This window comes from Haliotis rufescens, unplaced genomic scaffold, assembly GCF_023055435.1.
Source record: "Haliotis rufescens isolate VD_foot unplaced genomic scaffold, xgHalRufe1.0.p SCAF_12, whole genome shotgun sequence".
Classification (NCBI taxonomy): domain Eukaryota; kingdom Metazoa; phylum Mollusca; class Gastropoda; order Lepetellida; family Haliotidae; genus Haliotis; species Haliotis rufescens.
Window position 1 is genome coordinate 40,393,062 of NW_025963802.1, and position 23,938 is coordinate 40,416,999.

The following is a 23,938-nucleotide window of genomic DNA, read 5'->3' on the forward strand; positions in this document are numbered from 1 at the left end:
GAGGTATCAGTGAAAAAAAAGGATACCTTTTATTAAGCAATCGTGATGGAATACTTACTCTGCCTGGCCATGGTGCTCTATTTCTTTTGGCATATGAATCGGGGCTTCTTCTCGGATTGTTAAAATTAAAACAGGGGAATCAAAAGTTGAACTTTAGCTTCGGGTATATTGATAATTTGACATCAATAGAACTTCAATCTCATTAAAATCAGATCTTGCTGCCGCTAACAAAGATCTGAGGACATCCCATTACGGGTCACGTCAGACCGACTTTTCGCGAACTCTGACCGACCAATGGAATTACTGACAAGAAGTTGATATTAGCCAATCAGAAGGCAACTTTCTCGTGTTTTACGGCACTTATTTCAAATTGGCGACTACGCTTCGAAACAGATTTTGAAAAAAATTGAAACCTGAACCAAAGAACATTCTCGAATGGCTAATATATGGTCTAGATTGTATACGTAACTATCGTTCGGAATACCCCGTTTTAAAGTTTTTGAGGCTGCATCATTAGAAATCACATTCCGACTGTCACTTTCATGATCTGGTAAGCGACGCTCTGATTAGTCGGATGAAAGGTCGTTCTGACGTGGATCCTAATGGGATGTCCTCAGATCTTTGTTCAGCAGTAGCGGGAACTGAGATCTGATTTTAATGAGATTGATAGAATGTGTGAGGAAGCGCCAGGATTCACTGCACATAGTTGCGTCCCTTAGACACCCAAGAACTCCAAATTCGACCTGACTATGTTTCGTGGTTTGTAAGCACCATACTCGGGGTTTTCACGAAAGTCGTAAAATCTGGACCACCACCTCCCACATCAAGCCACCACACCGTGTTATAACGGAAATACTGTTCAAACAGTGTTAAAGAAAAACTATGACGAGACAAATGCTTGTCGGAGCGCAGTCGCATGATTGCATCACAATAGTTGAACAGTATATCGCCCACCAATGGTCTAGTTAGATCAAAGTAAGACTATGGTTTGATATTAATGCTTCTTGGGAATTGGTGATGACTTGATTTGAATTATAATCAACTGAGTCCGTAAGTAACGGAAACCAGTAACTAGGCTCTGGCTCTGTGATTAACACATTAATTAAAGACGTTGGATACCATTGTTCATCCGCATACCGGACGCGCATGTAACGGCAAGTATTTGCAATGTGGTTACGTCCCTTTGACTCGCGGCTAATTTGTACTTGAACTCATAGAAATGTAAATTTGGGCAAGATTTACCTCCCCTGATTCATTATTTTATGGGTATGCTGTGTTGATTGAAAATAATTTGAATATCCTCTGGTAACATATTGTTTTTATTTTATAATTTTATTTTACAATGAATAAACATATGAAATAAGCCAGTTTGAAAAATATCTTGATTTTGTAAAATGCTTTTTTGACTAATGAAACAATTTTTTTGGGAAAATGTGCTTTTTTTAAAGTCAAATGATGTGTGAAATTAAAAATGTTTTGACTTGAATTTTCATTTTTCTGTTTTGTGTCATATCAATACTGTAATATGTCTATTTTAAAACACTCATTTATTAATCAAACTTTAAAATGATTTTATCATCCGGTGCTTCTAGATGGCGCCACGTATTCAAACAATGCCGTTGTGACTTGATTTTTTTATTGCGTAATTGATTCAGGACATATTTTCCTACAAAATGATACCAAATATACCCATTTCTTGATTTGTTTTTGTTTTTGTATGCAACCTCTTTAACACCGAGGCTATCCAGTCGCTCCCATCGGTAAATATTTTATACACCCGCATTAAAAAACAGAACATTTCAGACATCTTGCTAGGCATGTATCATTGTTTTATTGAATACTTTTGATGTACAATAAGATGCCTGCTTGTACCAGGGCTTCTGTATGAAGAGACATAAAATCTGTATGTAGTTAGAGAAATAAAGTTTGTATGCTGTCAGAGTTTAAAAAAACCCATGAATGTCGTTAGAGAAATACATTATACATGTTTTACAGACATAAAGTCTTCCTTGAGAGGCATTTAGAAGCTGGACTACTTAGACATAAAGTCCGTATGCCGTATGATACACGCGGAGTGCCCGGATGGGTTCAGGAGACCCGTAACAGGACTCAACAACGGCAGTAACGACTGTCAACGTTTGGACCATCACAACCACAGTTGCAGGGTGAACAGGCCCGGACTCGTGTCTGGACATGATCGTGACAATTTCCCCATGGTGCCCAAGGGGTCCATGCCCCCAGTTCCTCCTTCCAGGGGGTCAGGTCCACCGTCTCCAGGGAGCCGCAGGGTACCCTGAAAGGAGGAGTTATGAACAATATGAGTTATGAATAATTATTTAGCTCACCTGAACTAGGTTATACAAGCTGAGATATAGACAGGCTGTCCACTCACCCTAATCTGACATGATTAGCCTTATATGTAATTTAGGGGCGGCCGGGTAGCCTAGTGGTTAAAGCGTTCGCTCGTTTTTTTCTTCCAACCGACCGCTTCCTCTGAAGTTGATCATGAGAAAAAAACATATAAATATTATGAAGGACCTTAACAGGAATACTTACTTATCACCCTTGACGAAAGCATTCTCCTGTATACTGACAGTGTCGGTGTTATCGCAGAATATTCGGGACAAACTTGTCTTGCGGATTTCAGCCAGTTGATCTGCAAAATACATTGACTTCCTGTAACACATTCATTGTAAAAATATCCTAATTATATTTTCTGAATTTTCTCAATGATATTCCATAAGTTCTTTGTTGTCCTTTTTTATCCTTGTACTGTCTGGCATTTCAAATGACGCCCTAACTTCAAATATTGTCGTGAAGCTGTGCGTTGTGCCCGGGAATTAATTTTAAATGCTGTTCCTAAATCATATTCCTTCAGTTCTCTGTAGTTTTCTTATATCTTTGTATACGTACTGGCATTTCATATGATGTCACCGGACATGACGTCATAATTAGAAATCGTGGCGCCACTTACTGCGTAGAGCTTAAAATAACACGAGAAACGGGCTAACTCGAACACGACATGGACAACAGTGACGAGTTATATCTCCACCCCGTGCCCCTCTGCCCCCTCTGTCCGTGCGTGCTTGCAGAATGAGGTTTACCTAAACTCACATTTAATTCCCAGGAGTTCCATGGTTTGGAGTTGATAGACGAATCATAACCGATTCCAATCTTGAACCAACGATGAGTCGGTCATGGTATGGCCACGACGTGATTATTTTATTTCAGCATTTTCGAGAACAGATACATTTTAAAATCCCACACACCCAAGAATAGCGCATGGTATGCCACATTGGAAGCATGCACACCAGCCGCATATTTTGTTACCCATAGAATTCGTGAAAGTACATTGTCAGGAAGTGCTTTGTACGTACTCTCGTTAGATAAGCACCTCAGTACCCATTTTAACATCACGTCCTGTCTCTGTTATGACAACATATGATGCACAAATACATACACTTCCGAGCAAAAAAAGTATACACTTGAAAATTGGCAAAAGAATTACAAACGTTATCAAAACGTTACGAGGCTAAAAACAGTCGCCGAAACACTGCAAACTTAAGGTCCAAAACAACTTTGATACTCGTATCAAATACATCACAATCTCGTTTGTTTCAAATTTAGCTACCATCAAACTTTAGGGTATACTTTCTTTTGGCCGTCAGTTTATATATTCCGGAAATAATACTAATAAATGTGTTAGAATCTAACCGGGGGAGAATTTAGCGTAGTCATTGTCTTCTTCAAACCAGAATCGGTCTCCTTTCCTGAGAGCCTCAAATTGTCTCCCGAGGAGGCAGGCTAATGTTGGTCCGACGACTCCACCTGTTACAGGTTCTTCAGTCAGTCCCCCTGTCCACAGGTCAATGTCGTCCACATGCCTGGAACGAGTGTGAGTGAGTGAGTGAGGTTTAACGCCGCTTTTAACAGTTTTCCAGTTATATCACGACGTGTCAGCTTAATGCGTGATTGATGGCATGAGCCTTCTGTTACGAATATGCACTCTGAATTTCAGATAATTTGTTTGTTTTTTGTTTATTGCTTTACGACACACTCAGCAATAATCCAGCTATATGACGACATTCTGTAAATAATTGAGTCTGGACCAGACAATCCAGTGATTGACATCATGATCAACGCAATTGGGATACGATGACATCAATCAACCAAGTCAGCGAGCCTGATCACCAAGCGATCCCGTAAGCCACCTCTTATGTCAAGCATGGTCGTCTTTTACGGCAAATTCCTGATATTCACGGGTCTTGAGTGCACGAGTGAATATTGGGTAAAGCCATTAGTATTGTATCACGGCCTGTAAATAATCGAATCTGAGTGAGTGCTTCGGGATTAACGTCGCTATAAACATAATTACAGTTATTTAACGGCGTGTCAGTATAAAGAAGGGGGTACGCTCATAGTGATGCAGGTAAACGTTTACCACTTCGCTGAACCCCACGGGCCAAGTATGGTGCTGACAAACCTAGAAACATAATCAGGGCGAACTGGGTTTCGAACCGACAATCATAGGTTCCTGGCTTGCTTAAGGGAGGCAACTCTGCATAGTAAATTGTGGCGACCAAGAATCTGAAGCAGGCTAAACGAGCATCTGTGTGACCTGTACCTTTGCTGATTAGTGGAACGTGCATCCATGTCTCGGATCAGTTCCTGTTCGCAGTGACTGGTTTGCCATAATTATGTACAGGTCCCTGTGATATAGCTTGGATATTGCGGAGTTAAAAAACGTTATTTCACTCCTGTATGGTGAAAGATTCGTTTGTTCGTTGTTTAACGACATACTGAGCAATATTCCAGCTATATGACGGCGGTCTGTAAATAATAGAGTCTGGACCAGACAATCCAGTGATTGACATCATGAGCATCGATCCACGTAATTGGTTGGATGGTTGGTTTGTTGTTTAACGCCGCACTCAGCAATATTCCAACTATATGACGGCGGTCTGTGAATAATCGAGTCTGGACCAGACAATCCAGTGATTGACATCATGAACATCGATCAACGCAATTGGGATCGATGACATGCATTAACCAAGTCAGCGAGCCTGACCACCCGATATCGTTAGTTGCCTCTTACGAGAAGCATAGTCGCCTTTTACGGCAAGCATGGGTTGCTGAAGACCTATTCTACCCCGGTTCTTCACAGGTTCTTACTCGTATGCTGCCGCAAGCTTGACAGTAGAGGCATTCGAATGGGTCGTCAACAAGCCGTCGAAATCAGTTGCACCAGGAAGCCCACAGAACGTCCTCCATTTAGTGTAGGCGGGTATGCCGTGATCACGTGCTCTCTGGATGTTGAGCGATGCAAGGTCCATGCTTCTGTTACCGTCAGGGAACAGGTGATCGGTCAACTCTATAGATACTTTACCGTCTACGGACTGTACACATTCTGTTACCAAGCCCCTCAGAAAGCCACCGACAGTTCTGTTCTCTTCGCTTATAATAAGATGGGTATTATCGAACACTTCCCTCAGTTGGTCTTGCCCAAGATTGTCATATGCTGGACTATAACTAGATAAGAATAGTCGGACCATGGAGTGACCAAACCTATAGGCGGCTGTTGCGAAAGCGTTCCTGATGCTGGCATCGGTTTCGTTATCGTAGACGTTGGAGTATCCTGACGTCTCGAGCGTCAGTTCACGCGCATTCATCTGATCTCCGATGATACTAGGCAGGTAGTCTCCGTAGGTTATTTTCTTTAAAAAGAATATGTACATGTTAATATTTGTTTGTTTGTTGTTTAAGGCCGCACTCAGCAATATCCAAGCTATATGACAGCGGTCTGTAAATAGTCGACTCTGGACCAGACAATCCAGTGATTGGTACCATCTGCATCGATCAACGCAATTGGGAGCAATGGCATGCTTCAACCAAGTCAGCGAGCCCGACCACCCGATCCCTTAGTGGCCTAGGCCTCTTACGACAAGCATAGTCGCCTTTTGTGGTAAGCATGGGTTGCTGAAGACCTATTCTAACCCGGAATTTCACGGGTTGACATGTTAATAAGTGAAGTCATCAGAGTAATCATATCCGAATAAAGAAATCTTCGGAACGTAGCAACACCCTTTGTCAATGCACAGACATAGTGAGTGTGAGTTTTTGAGAGTCGGTTTAATGCCACTTTGAACAGTATTTCAGTTATACCAAGTGTGTCAGTATAATGTGCAAGGAAGGTTCGTGTGTATCGCGAACACGTCTATGGTATTGACAAAACATTATAATATACACAGAAACTTAACGAGGTCAACAGGTATTCGAACCACGATCATAGGTTTCTGGCACGTCTAAGGGACGCAACTCTGCACATCCAATGCAAATACATGTACATGGGGGTAACCAGGTGAGGTGAAATGGGGTTTAACGTCGCGTTCAACACTTTTGCGCTTACATAGTGACTTTCTTGCATATATATATATATGTATATATATATATATATGTGTGTGTGTGTGTGTGTGTGTGTGTGTGTGTGTGTGTGTATGTGCGTGGCTGCTTGTAATAATTCTAACCCGGAATCCCCATCAGACAGATGTAATGTAGGGCCGTGTGCTTCCCTTTGTTTATTTTCATTTGAGGCTTCAACATGATAATACGGTGCAATGTTTGTGTGTGCATAATATTCGATTTTATTTCCAAAATACTAAATCCGCTAGAGGGGAATAATGACTTTAGTTGAACTTGGTTGTATCTGCGTTTATTATTATTATTATTATTATTATTATTATTATTATTATTATACAGCAAAGATTGTTTTGGTGATCCTGGCTCAGTCAGGCTGGTTAGGCTCATCATCAGCTCAGGGCCCTTGCTCCCTCTACACGTAGCCCAGACAGTGAATGGGACTTCTCCCAGGAAACGCTGCCTAGTCAAACCAACCCAAAAACTTTTCGAAGAATTAGAAAACTCCCCAACCCAACACTGCAGCCTTCTGAATTACCCAGATTGTCAGAAGGGTTGTATTCCTGGTAGCAAACCCGGGTACTCTCCCAATGTCAGTCAACAGATTGTGAGGTACCAAACCTAAGGCACCGAGAACAATAGGGAGTCGGACAACTTGGTACCTGGGATGCAAGCGTGACATTTCGAAAGAGAGGTCCGCATATTTGCCATGTTTTTTCTGAGTCTTGTCAATCACATTTGTGTCAAAAGGGACAGAGAATTCATATTTTAATGGATAGGTCTGAGACTGTATACGGGCCTATTCCAAAGAATTTTGTATTTCATCCCCAACACCAGATCCTGTGCTTTGTGTACAGTACTACCTTTATACAATAACCATCTTACCTGCATGAAGGCCCCAACGATCTTCCTGGCTTCCTGGAATATCCTCTCATCCCCCCAGTGACAGTTCAGGTCCTTCAAGGCGGTGGCCAAACGGTTGTGTTCCCTCATAAAAATGGTTTGTATACTCTGCAGCCCAGGGTTCTCATTCACTCGATGGTCACCTAGAATAATAATTATATAGTGACGACTAGTTGCGATCCATTCGACATTACGACAGTCAATGATCCACACTCCGGCGCAATGGTGACTGAGCAGAACACCACTGCCACGTGCAAATTTGCTGGTCGCATGGAACTCTGGGTAGGAGAGTGTGTGACGACGTAAATTGTAATAAACTGCGGTAAATTGTTATTCATACTGCGGTAAATTGTAATAACTTATTACAATTTACGTCGTAACAGAGTGTCAACCTCTGATTGATTATGGGTTTAAGTGACTGAGTGACTGAGTATTGGTTTATGCCACTTTTAGCAATATTCCAGCAATATCACGGCGGGGGACACCAGAAATTGCTTCACCCATTCCACTCATGAGAGAAATCGAACCCGGGCGTGACGAGCGAACGCTTTCACCACTATGCTACCCCACCGCCCCATATGGGTTAAGGTCGCTTGAATATTATTTTGCGGCGTAGCAAAATGGTTATAGCGGTCGCATGTCTCGTCGAACACCTGAGTTCGATTCCAATAATGACCACAATAAGTGAAGCCCATTCCAAACATAGTTGCATCCCTTATCGTTCCTGGAATCTACACTGGATTAGAATCCTAGATTGGTCCTGATACAGTAAACTACGGTTATAACGAACACGCTTATAACGAACTACGGTTATAACGAACTAAACATTGTAGTCCCTTTGAGTTCGTTATAACCGTAGTTTACTGTATTGCGTCTCAGTTTGTCAGCAACATCGCAGGAGTTTAAGGTTTTTATAGGTAGAATATGTCATCACCAACCCATGCTTGCCATAAAAGGCGACTATGCTTGTCTTAAGAGGCGATTCGGGATCGGGTGGTCAGGCTCGCTGACTTGGTTGATGCATGTCATCGTATCCAAATAGCGTAGTTCGATGCTCATGATATCAACCACTGGGTTATCTGGTCCAGATCAACAGACAAGCAAACAAGCAAACACACATCCCCTCACTACACTCACCGGCAAGAAAGCAGTAATCTGGCGAGGTCTGAGTCCTGCAAGCGTTTTCATTCTCCGTGTCTTCCGGCAGGAATTCGTCGTCTACAGTTCTCATTTTTCCTGACAGCAAAGAAAATCCTTACTTTCACGTGAACAAAAACGAATGACCAAATAAATATTATAAGGTACCGTTTTGTTACCCTTTGGACTAATAAAAAAATTAAGCAGCTTGACGGGACGTCGTTTCTATGTTGTTATCGACAGAATATTTTTTCTAGGCTTCAAAACATGAACATGTTTTTCCCCAGAAAGTTAGAACCAAACAATTTTATCACAACAGATTATTTAGCATGTCCAGTGAGCGATTTTACTTCTTTAAAGAAACGCTTGAGCAGATTGAAAAAGAGAATATCAAACGGCCTGTCCTTAAAAAACTCACCGTCAACAAATGTTCGTAGCTTGTTCTGTTCCACCTGTGACGACCCGTACACCTGTGAGGCGTCTATGTAGGCTGTGATCTGGTTCAGCTGCTCTGCAGGGGCTGGAAGTATGAGTGAGTGAGTGAGTGAGTTGGGTTTAACGCCGCTTTTAACAGTATTCCAGTTATATAACAGTGTGTCAGCTTAATGTGGGAGGAAAGCCCGAAGTGATGCAGGTCTCAGACGTTTACCACTTTAGTGAAACCCACGAGCACGGGTATGGTGCTGACAAACCAAGAAACATAATCGAGACAAACCGGGATTCGAACCCATAATCATAGGTTTCTGGCGTGCCCAAGGGAATCGCCTGAGACGACTGGGCCTCCCGTGACCCCTCTTGAAGTATGAAATGATATAAACGAGATTACAGGTACGCCATGTTTCATCAGGATCAAGTCATTGCAAAACCGTTAACTCAGGTATTCGCATCCTTCAGTTCAGGCATTGATACGATATAGCTCAGGTATTCGCATCCTTCAGTTCAGGTATTGTTAGGATACAGCCTCTGGTATTTGCATCCTTCAGTTTAGGTATTGTTAGGATATAGCTCAGGTATTCGCATCCTTCAGTTCAGGTATTGTTAGGATATAGCTCAGGAATTCGCATCCTTCATTTCAGGTATTGTTAGGATATAACTCAGGTATTCGCATCCTTCAGATCATGCATTGTTAGGATAAAGCTCAGGTATTAGCGACCTTCAGTTCAGGTATTCGTACGATATAGCTCAGGTATTCGCATCCTTCAGTTTAGGTATTGTTAGGATATAGCTCAGGTATTCGCATCCTTCAGTTCAGGTATTCGTACGATATAGCTCAGGTATTGGCATCCTTCAGTTTAGGTATTGTTAGGATATAGTTCAGGTATTCGCATCCTTCAGTTCAGGTATTCGTACGATATAGCTCAGGTATTCGCATCCTTCAGTTCAGGCATTGATACGATATAGCTCGGGTAATCGCATCCTTCAGTTTCGGTACCGTATTGATACGATATAGCTCACGTATTCGCATCCTTCAGTTCAGGCATTGATACGATATAGCTCGGGTATTCGCATCCTTCAGTTTCGCTACCGTATTGATACGATATCGCTCACGTATTCGCATCCTTCAGTTCAGGAATTGATACGATATAGCTCGGGTATTCGCATCCTTCAGTTTCGGTACCGTATTGATACGACATAGCTCACGTATTCGTATCCTTCAGTTCAGGCATTGATACGATATAGCTCGGGTATTCGCATCCTTCAGTTCAGGTTTTGTACCCTAAAACTCAGATATTCGCATCCTTCAGTTTACCTTTTGATAGCCTACAACTCGAATATTCTCACCAATCGACTCATTTTAACTCCGTTTTGTAGGCTATTCTCACTCATCAACTCATTATAACTCTGGAACCCGTGGAGATCTGGGGTAGAATAGGTCTTCAGCAACCCATCCTTGCCGTAAAAAGGCGACTATGCTTCTAGTAAGAGGCGACTAACGGGATCGGGTGGTCAGGCTCGCTGACTTGGTTGATGCATGTCATCGTATCCCAATTGGGTCGATCGACGCTGATGATATCAATCACTGGATTGTCTGGTCCAGACTCGATTGTTTACAATCCCGCCGTCATATAGTTGGAATATTGCTGAGTAGGGCCTTAAAAAACAAACAAACATTATTCCTCTGGAAAGCTTAAAACTCAATACACTTGCAATGTATACTGACACAAGTGCAACCGAACAAGCTGTAATTGAAATTCATACCTGATTTACAGTTGGCGTTCTCAATTTGCACGGAGCGCACAAAATTCATGCAAGTATAATTGAAGCGTCTGTCAGGCTGCACGATGTCAATAGCAAGGCACTGGGGTCTGTCGAAAACAAGTTCTTGTTGTTAGAGAGATACAGTTTTTAGAAATGCCTTTCCGGCGCATATATACATGTCCTTGTGAAATAGCAATTGGTATTATGAAATGAAATGGAGCTATATTATTGTGTCCTGTAAATATTGTTTTGTTTGATGGTTGTCTAACACCACACTCAGCAATATTCCAGACATGTGACGGCGGGACATAATCGTGTCTGGACCAGACAATCCAGTGATTGACATCATGAGCATCGATCCACGCAATCGGGATACGATGACATGCATCAAATCAAGTCAACGAGCCTGACCACCCGATCCCGTTAGTCGCCTCTTACGACAAGCATAGTCTCCTTTTACGGAAAAGCATGGGTTGCTGAAGACCTATTCTATCCCGGATCTTCACGGGCCGCCCTGTAAATAGGATAGCATTGGTAAAACAAGACTATAGGTTAATAGCAGCGTGATGTAACACAATCAACTTTGTCACTGTGTTTGACAACCTTACGACAAGCAATAAAGTACTAGGGGCCTTGTTTGAACCTTACGCTACGGCATCCGACGTCCTGTACACACACGTATTGAATATTGTAAGTACAGTAAAATACGTTTATAACGAACACGCTTATAACAAACAGTCGGATATTCCGAACTTAATTTTTGGTTCCCGCCATTTGCTGTATAGATGTTGTATGTATGCTTATAACGAACTATGGTTATAACGAACTTAAATTAGTGGTCCATTTGTGTTCGTTCTAACTGTAGTTTACTGTAAAACACTTCCCTGAGTACTATGTCAAAGTTCAAGAAAGAAAATAAGTTACCTTTTGTCTAATTCGTGCTGTGGTACGCCTCCACTTTCAGAAAGGCCTTCACAACAAGCAACCGTTGAGGAATGGCTACCTGAAAAACCAAACGTTATAAATAGCAAAACAATTTATTCAATTGAAAGTTTGATTTGACCCAACACTTTCCAACGCAATCAAAACATGACAGGGCCGAAAGCAGTCGCGGAAACACTATAAACATAATGTCCAAAACACACAATGATTCTCATTTCAAATTTATCTGATTCACCATAGTTGGTTGGTTGGTTTGTTGTTTAACGCCGCACTCAGCAATATTCCAGCTATATGCCGGCGGTCTGTAAATAATCGAGTCTGGACCAGACAATCCAGAGATTAATATCATAAGCATCGATCCACGCAATTGGGATCGATGACATGCATCAACCAAGTCAGCGATCCTGACCACCCGATCCCGTTAGTCGCCTTTTACGACAAGCATAGTCACCTTTTATGGCAAGCATGGGTGGCTGAAGACCTATTCTACACCCCGGATCTTAACGGGTCGTTGAAACATGTACTTCCAACTTACATCCAGGATGCCTTATCTGTTGAACGGGAGTACTGGTGATGTCGTGGTCCAGGAACTGACCCCACTGCATCAACATGACGGTGAAGTTGGCGCTGAGGTCGGCGTCTGTTGAAGGGATGTGGACGGTAGTGCTGACGGTCCGAGGACTGGGTAACAGATTAGGCGCTCCCGACACGGCAAACTTTCTCGGGCTCGACACATCTATACTCAAAGTAAATTGTAAATTCCCCTTTAATTTCACAGAGTACACAGAAACAAAACTTGAAAACAAAACTAACAATCCTGAAATACTCAATTCCCCAGCCAATATGACATGTCCGGTTGCTTTGAAAACTCGAAATCCCAAACTAACAAACGGCACCAGTTAACCACTAGAACTATCTATGAGCCACGTTTGGTTAAGATATCTCTCGTGGATTTTGAGTTCTGCTCCGGAAACGAAACGTGACGGACGGACAGCACCCATACCAATACCCTCTTCCACTTCGGGGCGGGGTATAAAATATCCGACACGAACTATTTATAGTCTGTGCATGGTCACTTTCCTTCCACGTTAACTGACATGCCATGATGTGACTGAAATACAGCATCAAGTGGCGTTAAAATCTACAAACACAAGCATTCACTTGTTCAGGAACCCACACTCACATATGCTGGGGTCTGTGGTTCGTTTCAAAACTGTATCAATAGGCACACGCCATTACAGCCGGCGAGGGCGGTGAGATTAAGGGGTTGTGACAGCGTGTGAGGAGAAAGGCACTGGTGTAGCTATACGACGGCGGTCTATATATATATACAATCGAGTCTGTACCAGATAATCCAGAGATTGAAATAATGAGCAACGATCTACGCAATTGGGATACGATGACATGCATCAATCGAACCTCACTACCCGCATCACGGCGGGGTATACCACATTGTACCAATCGAACCCAGACCGCGGCTAGACCATCGAACGCATTAACTACTGGCCTATCCCAACCCCCACCACCACCCCCACCCCCACCCACCCAGGGGGCGAGGGAGATGAAAGAGACGTACTGTCCTCATATACCGGAGTCATCCATCGCCTCATTGGAATAAACGACCTCCCCCACGATGTGTGTTCGAGGTTGTTGCAATGGCCATCGGCTGTCCGGAAGGCGGATTTCGTGTTGCATGTGTATTCCACGTCACATATGACCTCGGGTCCAAATCCTTCCTCCAAAATTGACGTTGGTACGTCACCTAATTGCCGAACTCTGTAATTAAAAGCGACAAAACCCTTGCCTTGTCATGATAAACATCTTCCGAAAGCAGAGGCCATTGTACGATTCCGATTACGTTAATCACAAACACATGCAAAGGCAGGCCAATTGACCATTTTATAAACTCGGGAACATATGAGGAACAATTAGGAAGCACGATTGGGATTCTGTATGAAAGTGTATAACTTGAAGTGATTCCGTGGTTTTAGAGTGGCTAATTAAGCAATGTTTTTTTCATAAACAGTCCATAAAAATTAAATAATACATAAGACGCTAGCATAATACTGTATCCGGATTGGCTGACAATAAATTGGGCGGCGTGTGTGTTACATTACAGCGCTTATCGATGATATTAGTTCGTATCGTTACCTATAGCTTATTTTATGTTCACGATTAGATAACCAGGATGTGAAATTATTATGGTTGTTATTATGGCCATATTTGCATATCGGCTGAATTTGTGACAAGACTACTGCATAGGGAATAAAATCCGCAAATCTGAAAATACATAATGATAATGTCCTTAGCGCATAGGACAAATAAACTCACAGTTTTAAAATAAGCGTCGATATGATGACGTTGAGCCGATGTTCCTCTCCCCGGCGAGTGCTGTCGAGGGAGGTGTAGGTGATGGAGCTGTGCTGTTGTATAGTAGAGCCTGCTGCGTTCGCAGCTTCATCTGCACCACACATTGATTTTATTATCGATCTTACATGAACGCCCACATGTAGTATTAGGATCGATCTCACCAGTTGTGAAATCTCGAGGCAATCTTCGTTGAAGGAGCTACGTGTCTCGTTGATACAAATAGTGATAAAATAAACGTTCCACGTTACCCTTGTTAAGAAATATTATTGATTTTATAGAAACAAATTTTTGATAATTGTAAATCGTCCTGTTGTTTACATTTATTATTTATTTGAATCAGTAGGTAGTTATCAAACTGAAAGCTACGTTAATACAAATAAAACATGTGCTATTTTCTCAAACGTGAACACACACACTCATTTCTAAGCCACTGGCTCGAGACATGTCAGAAGAAAAATCTGTATTGTAAGGAAACTATTTGAAGCCACCATCCGTACCTAAACTGAGGAGCAAAAGAGTGAGTGAGTGAGTGAGTTGGGTTTAACGCCGCTTTTAACAGTATTCCATTTATATCGCGGCGTGTCAGCTTAATGTGGGAGGAATGCCCAAAGTGATGCAGGTCTCAGACGTTTCCCACTTCGGTGAAACCCACGAGCACGGGTATGGTGCTGACAAACCTAGAAACATTATCGGGGCGAACCGGGATTCGAACCCACAATCATAGGTTTCTGGCGCGCCAAAGGGACGCAACTCTGGACAGCGAATCGCGGCGCCTTAGACGACTGGGCCACCCGTGCCCCCGAGGAGCGAAACAAGAAAAGAAACTCAGTTTTTTTCATCATATGGTTGATTTCCAATCGAATACAGCTGAAATTAGCGATATTATATCTATCTGAACGACTCTTAGTAAATTTCGTAAACACTCAAAAACTACTACATTGTCTTATTTGTTAAAAAATAAATTACTTAAACACATAAAAATATTAATCTATTCGCATTATAAAATGACAACTGCTGATGGGTATCATAGAATTTCATCTTTATAAATCAATAAATTTGCCTTTTTCGACACAAATTTACAACTGTTTAAACATGATAGTGGTCACGTTACTGCAAATTCTCACCTGACCCAAATCATCATTGAACCAATTTATATTTACACAAAATTAATCAATTACATAAAATGCCAACTCGGTATACTTCATTTTATATCCGATATTAATCTTGAAGGCAGTAAGACCAAGGAACATCAGCTGTGTATTATTTAAACCACTGTGATCATATATACCGTATTCGACGTAATAAGCGCCCCGCTCTAATAAGCGCCCACGGCGATATTTGCTAATATTTGCACCCCTTCCGATCATTCAATGTACACAAGACTTATTTATTCGCGTATAATACGTGTGCTATATGCATCCTTGATAATAGAAATTAAATTCTGGAAAAATATATCTGTCGCATATAAACATTTCAGGCTGTCAGCTTAAACCACGAAATTTACGATCTTTCAACTCTGTTGTTTTTCACCAAAATAATATTCTAATAAGAGCCCCCTATTTCTAATTTTAAGAGCGCCCTGGGCGCTTATTATGTCGAATACGGTAACTAAAATATATCTATATTTACCTAGATCGTCGCAGCTGTCACGTAAATCAGTTTCATTCTTTAATATTGTCAGAGCTTCTAATCTGATTGCGTCCAATTGACTATCCGTCAGGTTGAAGTATGAAGCCAAATCACCGCCTATTTTATGATCAGCCATGGCAACCATCAGATGGCAACCAAACAGTAGTAGCAGTAACATCGTGACCTGGCGTAAACGACATACAGAAAAAAGAAAAGTATTATTTACCTATACAGTAAACTACGTTTATGACGAACTCGCTTATAACGAACTGACGTATTTGACGAACTTATTTTTTGGCCTCGGCCATTTGCTGTCTATATGCTGTACATATGCATATAACGAACTTCGGTTATAACGAACTAAAATAAGTAGCCCATGAGTTCGTTATAACCGTAGTTTACTGAATATGGAATTTTAAAAAATCGTATTTAACTCATTCTGAGTGAGTGAGTGAGTCAGGTTTAACGCCGCTTTTAACAGTATTCCAGCTATATCACGGCTTGTCAGCTAAATGTGGGAGGAAAGCCCGAAGTTATCCAGGTTTCAGACGTTTACCACTTCGGTGAAACCCACGAGCACGGGTCTGGTGCAGACAAACCTAGAAACATTATCGGGGCGAACCGGGATTCGAACCCACATTTATAGGTTTCTGGTTTGCCCAAGGGACGCAACTCTAGACAGCGAATCGCGGCGCCTCAGACGACTGGGCCACCCGTGCCCACACTTATGTTGAAGTTGCATATATATGTATAATGTATTCCAGGCAACATTTCCACAGATATAATGTTTGTTTGTGTTCCAGCTGCATGAGTTATTGAATATGTGCCAAAACAGTTTCATCAAATCGTTTGTTCATGTTTACGACCACTAACAAGCGAAAAGTGTCAAAATTAGCCAGGCCTCACATTGTGACCATTTGTCGCGGTTACATCCTGATCGGTTGAACATCTCGAATGAAGATGATCGGATCTGTCGAAAACGCCTCGGCGCATTCCTTCCCATTCGGTCGAATCGGTGACACCCGTGAAGATCCGGGGTAGAATAGGTCTTCAGCAACCCATGCTTGCCGTAAAAGGCGACTGTGCTTGTCGGAAGAAGCGACTAACGGGATCGGGTTGTCAGGCTCGCTGACTTGCATTTGGTTGATGCATGTCATCGATCCCAATTGCTTGGATCGATGCTCATGATATCAATCACTGGATTGTCTGGTCCAGATTTGATTATTTACAGACCGCCGTGATAAAGCTGGAATATTGCTGAGTGCGGCGTTATGGCAAGCCGTTTTCACATTTATTACGGAATTACAGATCTCTTTAATTGTTTTAAAGGTATCTTGAAATGAATTAAAGATATTTTGAATAGAATTGAAGATATCTTAAATGCAGATAATTGTAGATATCTGCAATAAAATTTAAGATATCTTCAATTGTTTTACAGATATCTTGAAATGAATTGAAGATATCTTGAAAAGAATTGCTGACATCTTAAATTCGATTACTGATATCAAAATTTGATTTAAAGATATCAAAATGTCATGTTTTGTAATTATTGATATCTTCAATTGTTGCCATACATTAATAATGTTACTTTAATTTGATAACTAATATCTATAATTGATATAAAGATATCATCAAAATTATTAATGATATCTTTAATTGGATTTTTGATATCAGTAACGGTCAGAATTAATGATATCTTGAATTGAATTAAAGATATCTCTAATTGAATTAAAGATATATGTAATGCATTTGTTGATATGTATAACTTATTTCAAGATATCTTGAATTGAATTTAAGATATCTTGAATTTATTTCTACTATATTTATGTACTGTTGGATGGCAATTGTTTAATGATATCTTAAATACATTTAGAGATATCACAAACTAATTTGTTTATATCACCGTAACATTTTAAGATATCAGTTATTTTATTATGGATATCAGAAATGAATTTAAGATATCTTAAATTATTTTTTGATATCTTAAAAACATTATTGATATCTTTAAATAAAATACCGATATCTTTAAAACAATTGAAGACATCTGTAATTCTGTAATAAATGTGAAAAGGGCTTGCCATCCGGCGTTGCTGTAATCGGGGTTTAGAATAAAGGAGGACACTTTAAATACCAGAAGTGGTTCGACAACAAGAACCAGTTCCCACGGTAGTCTCCAGTCATTGTTGGAACTGCTACAAGCGGCGACGCAACACGCTACCTTCGAGCATGATGAGCTTCATGAGGACGATATCTAATCGTTTGACTCGTAAATCGTACTCCTGTGGTCTCATGAATGTGTGCAGACATTTAATTCTCTGTTTGAGCTCGATGCCGTTGACGTGGGACGCCCTGAACGGGATCGATCAACAGTTTGAATTCGTTTTGTACTTGTTCCATGGTCTGCTTGCCACACGCTGTGAAACATGAAACGTAGTAGCCACTGCAAGCTGACTCCTGCCAGTTGCCAGCATGACAACAGCCCGTAGACGCCCCGCGCGTTGCAGACGCCACATCACAAGTTATTACACAAAGTAGAAAAATCAATAATTCATACAGATTCAGGAACTGGGTATTATAGATCCATGGTATTACGATTATATACATGTAAGGTTCATTCATTTTGTACTTGTAAAATATCCACACGCCTTTGCGTGCGGCAATTCACATTCATGCGCAAATGTCACTGTCTGTAAGATATTGTTTTCATAAATTTTGTTACAATGTATATACGAAATGTAATCCAATGCTTTGTGAAGGGAAAATCTGAAATCAAGGATGTGATTCTACATCTCATTGTGGTCTCAATAGCATCATAGAATCGTCCATGTTACAATTATAGTAAAAACAGTAATTTGAGAGGTTTCTGAAATATTTCTGATTGTGGCCGTTGAATGAATGAACCCAGGCTCAAAATATGCAATCCATTTAGTTTTTGTTGTGTTTGTAACTGAAAATAATTCTCAGTTTTCTGCTGTTCGTGATCCAATGTGAGGTGCGGTCTCCCCAAATCCCACCATATATTTAGAAATGCAAAACAGTTTATCGTCACTAATATATTTAATATTAATATGCTGAAGCGAAACCTTATACATCACATTAGTAGATGTCATAAATATTATTCAAATAATTTTCAAAACATTTATTTCATGATCACTTGCCTCTGCTTTTCGATATGCTCTTTCTACCTGTATTAGCAGTGTATGGTTTAATTGTATCCCGCACGACCAGGTGTAGACGAAAACTACATTAGATGAAAGTGCTTTATATTTATTTTGATAAAGCGTTTAGAAAGTACAAAATGAATACCGCTTTATAGACTTATACTGTTCGGAATTTATTCTTTAGGAGTGAGTGAGTGAGTTGAGTTTAACGCCGCTTTTAACAGTATTCCAGTTATATCGCGGCGTGTCAGCATAATGTGGGAGGAAAGCCCGAAGTGATGCAGGTCTCAGACGTGTCAATAGCAATATTCCCCATTTATTTAGGGACTGAGTGAAAACTAAAAAAGCACTAGAAGTGCGGGTGATTTTGTTCTTGTTATCTGTTTGTCAATTATATACATAGTTGCATGCGACACATATAATTCTCTGTGGTGTTTATCCCAGTTCTGGTCGCTACAGACGTGGGACTGGAGACTGCTACCTCCGGGCGTCCGATGCCAATGTTTCTATTTACGGCGTTGAGTTGTTGCATGAGGTTTGTGATCCACGGAAGAAACAGTGGTTAATAAATGTTTGAATGCAATAGGCATTTTATTAGGAGGTATCACTGCCCACAGTTCCCCAAAATAGCACGTGGATATTGCAAACAGGTCTTTCACCATGACATGTTTATGCAAACATGCATCACAGTTTAAAATGGTGCGTTTTGACACGCTGCTTCCTCTCCATGTATATGAAGGAGCATTGGCCCATGGGCCTGCCCATGGGCGAGAATATTTGCCTTTGCTCAAAACGCATGTTTTTTCTTTGGCAAATACATAAAGGTTTGTCTACAAGCACCGTGACACATGATTGAACCCATTTTAACTTAATTCAACTAATGTATGGCATTATTAAAATATTTCGCCCATGAGGGAGAATTTTTTCACTCACTCTCTAAATGGATTGGATTATCATGCCCAGTGACCGTTGCCGTTTCGAGTAAAGAATGTGACATTTGAATTCGCAAGAAATCTACAACTTCAAATGGAGACGATACAATTTGATAGATTTGCTAATAAAAGGTATATCATAACGTTACAGGCTGTAATGCAGTTCAAATGGACCACTCTCGAATTTTGCTCACAGATCAATTGACAGCTGTACGACCTGTTTTGTGAAATAGAAATCTGATGGAGAAATGCCTGCGATGTCAGGGAAATGTCATGTTAAACAGGAAGTAAAGTAAATAAATGCGACAAAAAACATTTCAATAAAGTCCTGTGAGATTGGGTGTGTGTTCGTACTTGCAAGAGACCTTATAGTACTCTCGCAAAAAGAAAAAAAACACGTCCCATTTTAATTCTGGAAATCCAATAGTCCAGAAACTCTTCATGCTATTGTGGCCAGTCTCCATCAAAGGTATTTACAAAATTGAACATGCTGTTCTCATGGGTACATAAAAATTCTTTATTTGAAAACTGAAACGTTGAACTATGTCGCCCATGGGCGAGAATATTTTCCTTTGCTCCAAACTCGTGTTTTTCGTTGACAAATACATAAATGTTTGACAATAAGCATGTTTAATGGCGATTTATATTTACTCACACGCAAAAGAAACGCAAGTGGTTTTAAACAAATAGGTAACAAACACGGAACCATAAATTGATACGAGTTTTAGCATGTAGTGAAGCCTGATGGTGTTATCAATATTTTTGGTTGCATTTTGGAAGCCCTGAGTAAAAACGCGACATAAAAAACGAATCACCAAAACGCACCATTTCAATGAAAATGCGGGTATCATGCACCCATTCGATTTCTCGCGAAATCGAAAATGTACGAACTGTCACGAACTTTAGTGGGTATAAAACTGTGGCCAATTCTTGTACCAAGCACTCCTTGGTCAACAATGCCACGCCTTACTCCAATTCAGAGAAACCAGGCTATCGGACGTTTGGAAGTTGGGGAGTCTGACCAAGATGTTGCCCGTCATTCCAACGTTAACATAATAACAATTTACCGTCTCCTGCATCGATACAATGATACACAGACTACAGATGACCTTCCTCGGAGCGGTCGTCCTAGGGTCACCACATGTACACCTCGACAAGATCAGCAGATTACCCGTCAACACCAGCTACATCCGTTCCTAACTGCAAGTGAAAGTGCTCGACAGACCATAGGAAGACATAATCGACACATTAGCCGGGACACTGTGATCCGACGTCTCCGTTCCAACAACGTCAGATGTCGCCGACCAGCACGTCGTCCTGTTCTCCAACCACGGCATCGACAAGCACGACTTCAGTGGGCAGAGGGTCATCACAATTGGCGTCATCGTGAGTGGAGGCGTGTCATCTTCATCGCTTTTGTGTCTCCCATGCAGACGGAAGAGTCAGAATTTGGCGGCGTCGAGGTGATCGTTTCGCTGACAGAAACGTTGTGGAAAGGGATCCATGGGGTGGACCTAGCGTCATGATATGGGCAGGGATTGGACTTAATGCGTGACTTGGACCCATGTGCTTTCTGAATGTTGGTCAAGGTCGGGGACACGGCGTCACTGCTCAGTGGTATATCGACCAAGTGATAAGACCCCATGTTGTTCCATTTTTTGCACAACATCAACAACACATTTTCAAGCAGGACATCGCCCGTCCCCATGTTGCCAGAGCTACCATGGCCTTTCTGCAACAAATCGACATCCGTGTTCTACCGTAGCCAGCCCTCAGCCCTGATCTGAACCTCATCGAACACTTGTGGGATGAGGTTCAAAGGCGTCTGCACAATGTGCGCCCAGTCCCTACAACTGTCGATGAACTACACACAGCTGCTCTGGGTGTGTGCAGGAGGATCTCTAGGGCCTTCACAAATCGTCTGATCCACTCAATGTACAGGAGATGTGTGGCAGTGATCAATGCTAATGGTGGTCACACAAGGTTTTGACTGATATTTTGGGTATTGACCCGAAACTGAGTAAGCCCTTAACATTTGAAAAAACAACAATTATGTCATCTGCCTTTAATCCATTAAACTGTCTTCAGTCAATTTGTTCACAATCTTGCCCTATTGGTAGTTTTATGTCTTTACTGTTGCAAATAAATAACATGTATACTGCATACTCGACTTGCGTTTCTTTTGCGTGTGAGTATAGATTAAACATCTCCATCTCCATAACCTGTGTATAATCTCACATCTACTGCAAGTACCGTACTGTATTACTTTGAGGAGACATTGATTATCATTGTTGAGTTGGCATTGTATGCTGTCGGAATGACTTTACACAAATCCCTGCGTCAATGGACCCGTGAAGATTCATGGTAGAACAGGCCTTCAGCAACCCATCCTTGCCGTAAAAGGCGACTATGCTTGTCGTAAGAGGCGACTAACGGGATCGGGTGGTCAGGCTCGCTGACTTGGTTGATGCAAGTCACCGTATTGCTCATGATGACAATCACTGGATTGTCTGGTCCAGACTCGATTATTTACAGACCGCCGTCATATAGCTTGAATATTGCTGAATGTGCCGTTAAACAACTAACATACACACAAATCTTTGAGGAATTCATAACAAGCACTATGTTCAATAATTTTGTATTAAAATCCAATTCAATTTGTTTTCACCATTTTCCCAATACCACTTCATGCATGTTTATGTTTCTTCATCTTATTGCACGTGTTCCCAAGTATTATAAAACACTTTAATGTGTCTCCTTCCTAATCCAACGTCATACCATTTCTGGTCTTTACCATCATCTAATACACACGAGATGATACCAAGACATATTATGTTCGGTTTTATGGTATATGCGATCTTAAAATTGATTTTATTTGTCATTTAATCTTATGTCTAGTGCATATTTTCAGAATATTAGGAATGTAACATCCAGTTGCTTTTCAAGTTGACGTACTTACTGTTTTTTATCAAATAAGAGGACTGTATACGACATACGTTAGACTGTTAACGAACTTACAATTTATATTTTGAAAAAGCCCTTCATGCGCCAGGGATATGTTAGCTGTAGCAGACAGACTGAAGCCGTTGTTTCGCGCGTCACTGGGTTATTTAGTACGGCATTGACCTTGTTGATTGTTACTTTACTTTGAGGATTTTAGTCATACTTATCGCAGTATTATATTGTTGAATATACATACAACCCAATTCCTTGAGCAAGACTATACATTTGTAGATATTAGGATATATTTGGCCAGATACGCAGGTTTCGTTGTATTATTCTGCAATCCATCTTAGTATTACCTGCTGTCCCGACACGGCCCTAGTATCAGGCAACATTTTAGGCAAGTCTGTCAGGAAAATTTAATATCGTGCGATTTTTCATGTATGTGTTCCTCTATGAATGAAGGTGGGAGCAATGTGATGACATACAAGACAATTGTCTCCATACAATTTTATTTTGATAAAGTTCCGAGCAAGACAATGATATCCCAAATGTACATGGTAATAATATTGTAATGATATTACTGTTATTATTGTCATTTTATATAATGTTTTTTTTGCTCGCGGAAAGAATATGTTCGTGATTCATATATTATTTACATCACAACAGCAGATGTTCTCTCCTAAACTATTACGTAGAATTCTAAGAGTTGATACATCACTCCATGATATTATGGGTATTAACGCTGATGTTATTATTCTAGTATATTTGACAGTTAAAAGAGCCATATCCAAATGAAATAAAAAAAGTGATTCAGGCGACACAATATATGACTTTTATCAAGTTGTTATTTAGAACGACACAATATATGTGAAAGTATCAAACATATATCTTACCTGTCTTCCCTGCCACAGATCAGCTGTCATGTGTGGCAGTTGTCATGTGTGGTAAAATAAAACCTTTCAACGCCCACGATTTTCAAACATTTCTGACGGATATAATTTTTGTGCCGATGATGCACATCATTGACTAGTTTCTGGACATATGGGCATTGATCACTAAAACCCCTGCTGAGGAAGCTGTACGTAGATATACTGTCATCTGTTAACAGATGAATTCGATTGAAAATATACAATTCAAAAGAAGTTGAGGAACACCCGACTCATTCACATCACAGGTATAGTCAATCTGGCATCGTGTGTCCTCGGATAGTGCTTAACTTCTTTTGAGCAAATTCTTTTATAGGCATTTAGAAGTTGGGAGAACATGAACACATAACACTTTTTATGGATAGTAACTTCATGAAGG

General features: G+C 40.9%; 1 protein-coding gene across 1 annotated transcript; it reads right to left on the bottom strand.

Annotated features, from left to right (window-relative positions):
• Positions 1-1,812: 1,812 nt before the first annotated feature.
• Positions 1,813-23,608, bottom strand: LOC124150894 (peroxidasin homolog pxn-1-like). Its single transcript, XM_046523084.2, has 14 exons — positions 23,527-23,608; positions 15,595-15,778; positions 13,927-14,056; positions 13,172-13,371; positions 12,131-12,331; positions 11,578-11,656; positions 10,654-10,760; positions 8,873-8,974; positions 8,455-8,553; positions 7,300-7,460; positions 5,173-5,714; positions 3,715-3,884; positions 2,557-2,656; positions 1,813-2,293 (listed from the first exon to the last, which is right to left on the bottom strand). The coding sequence occupies exons 1-14, from the start codon at positions 23,554-23,556 to the stop codon at positions 2,110-2,112; spliced, it is 2,289 nt and encodes a 762-aa protein (XP_046379040.2). The 5' UTR covers positions 23,557-23,608; the 3' UTR covers positions 1,813-2,109.
• Positions 23,609-23,938: the final 330 nt, after the last annotated feature.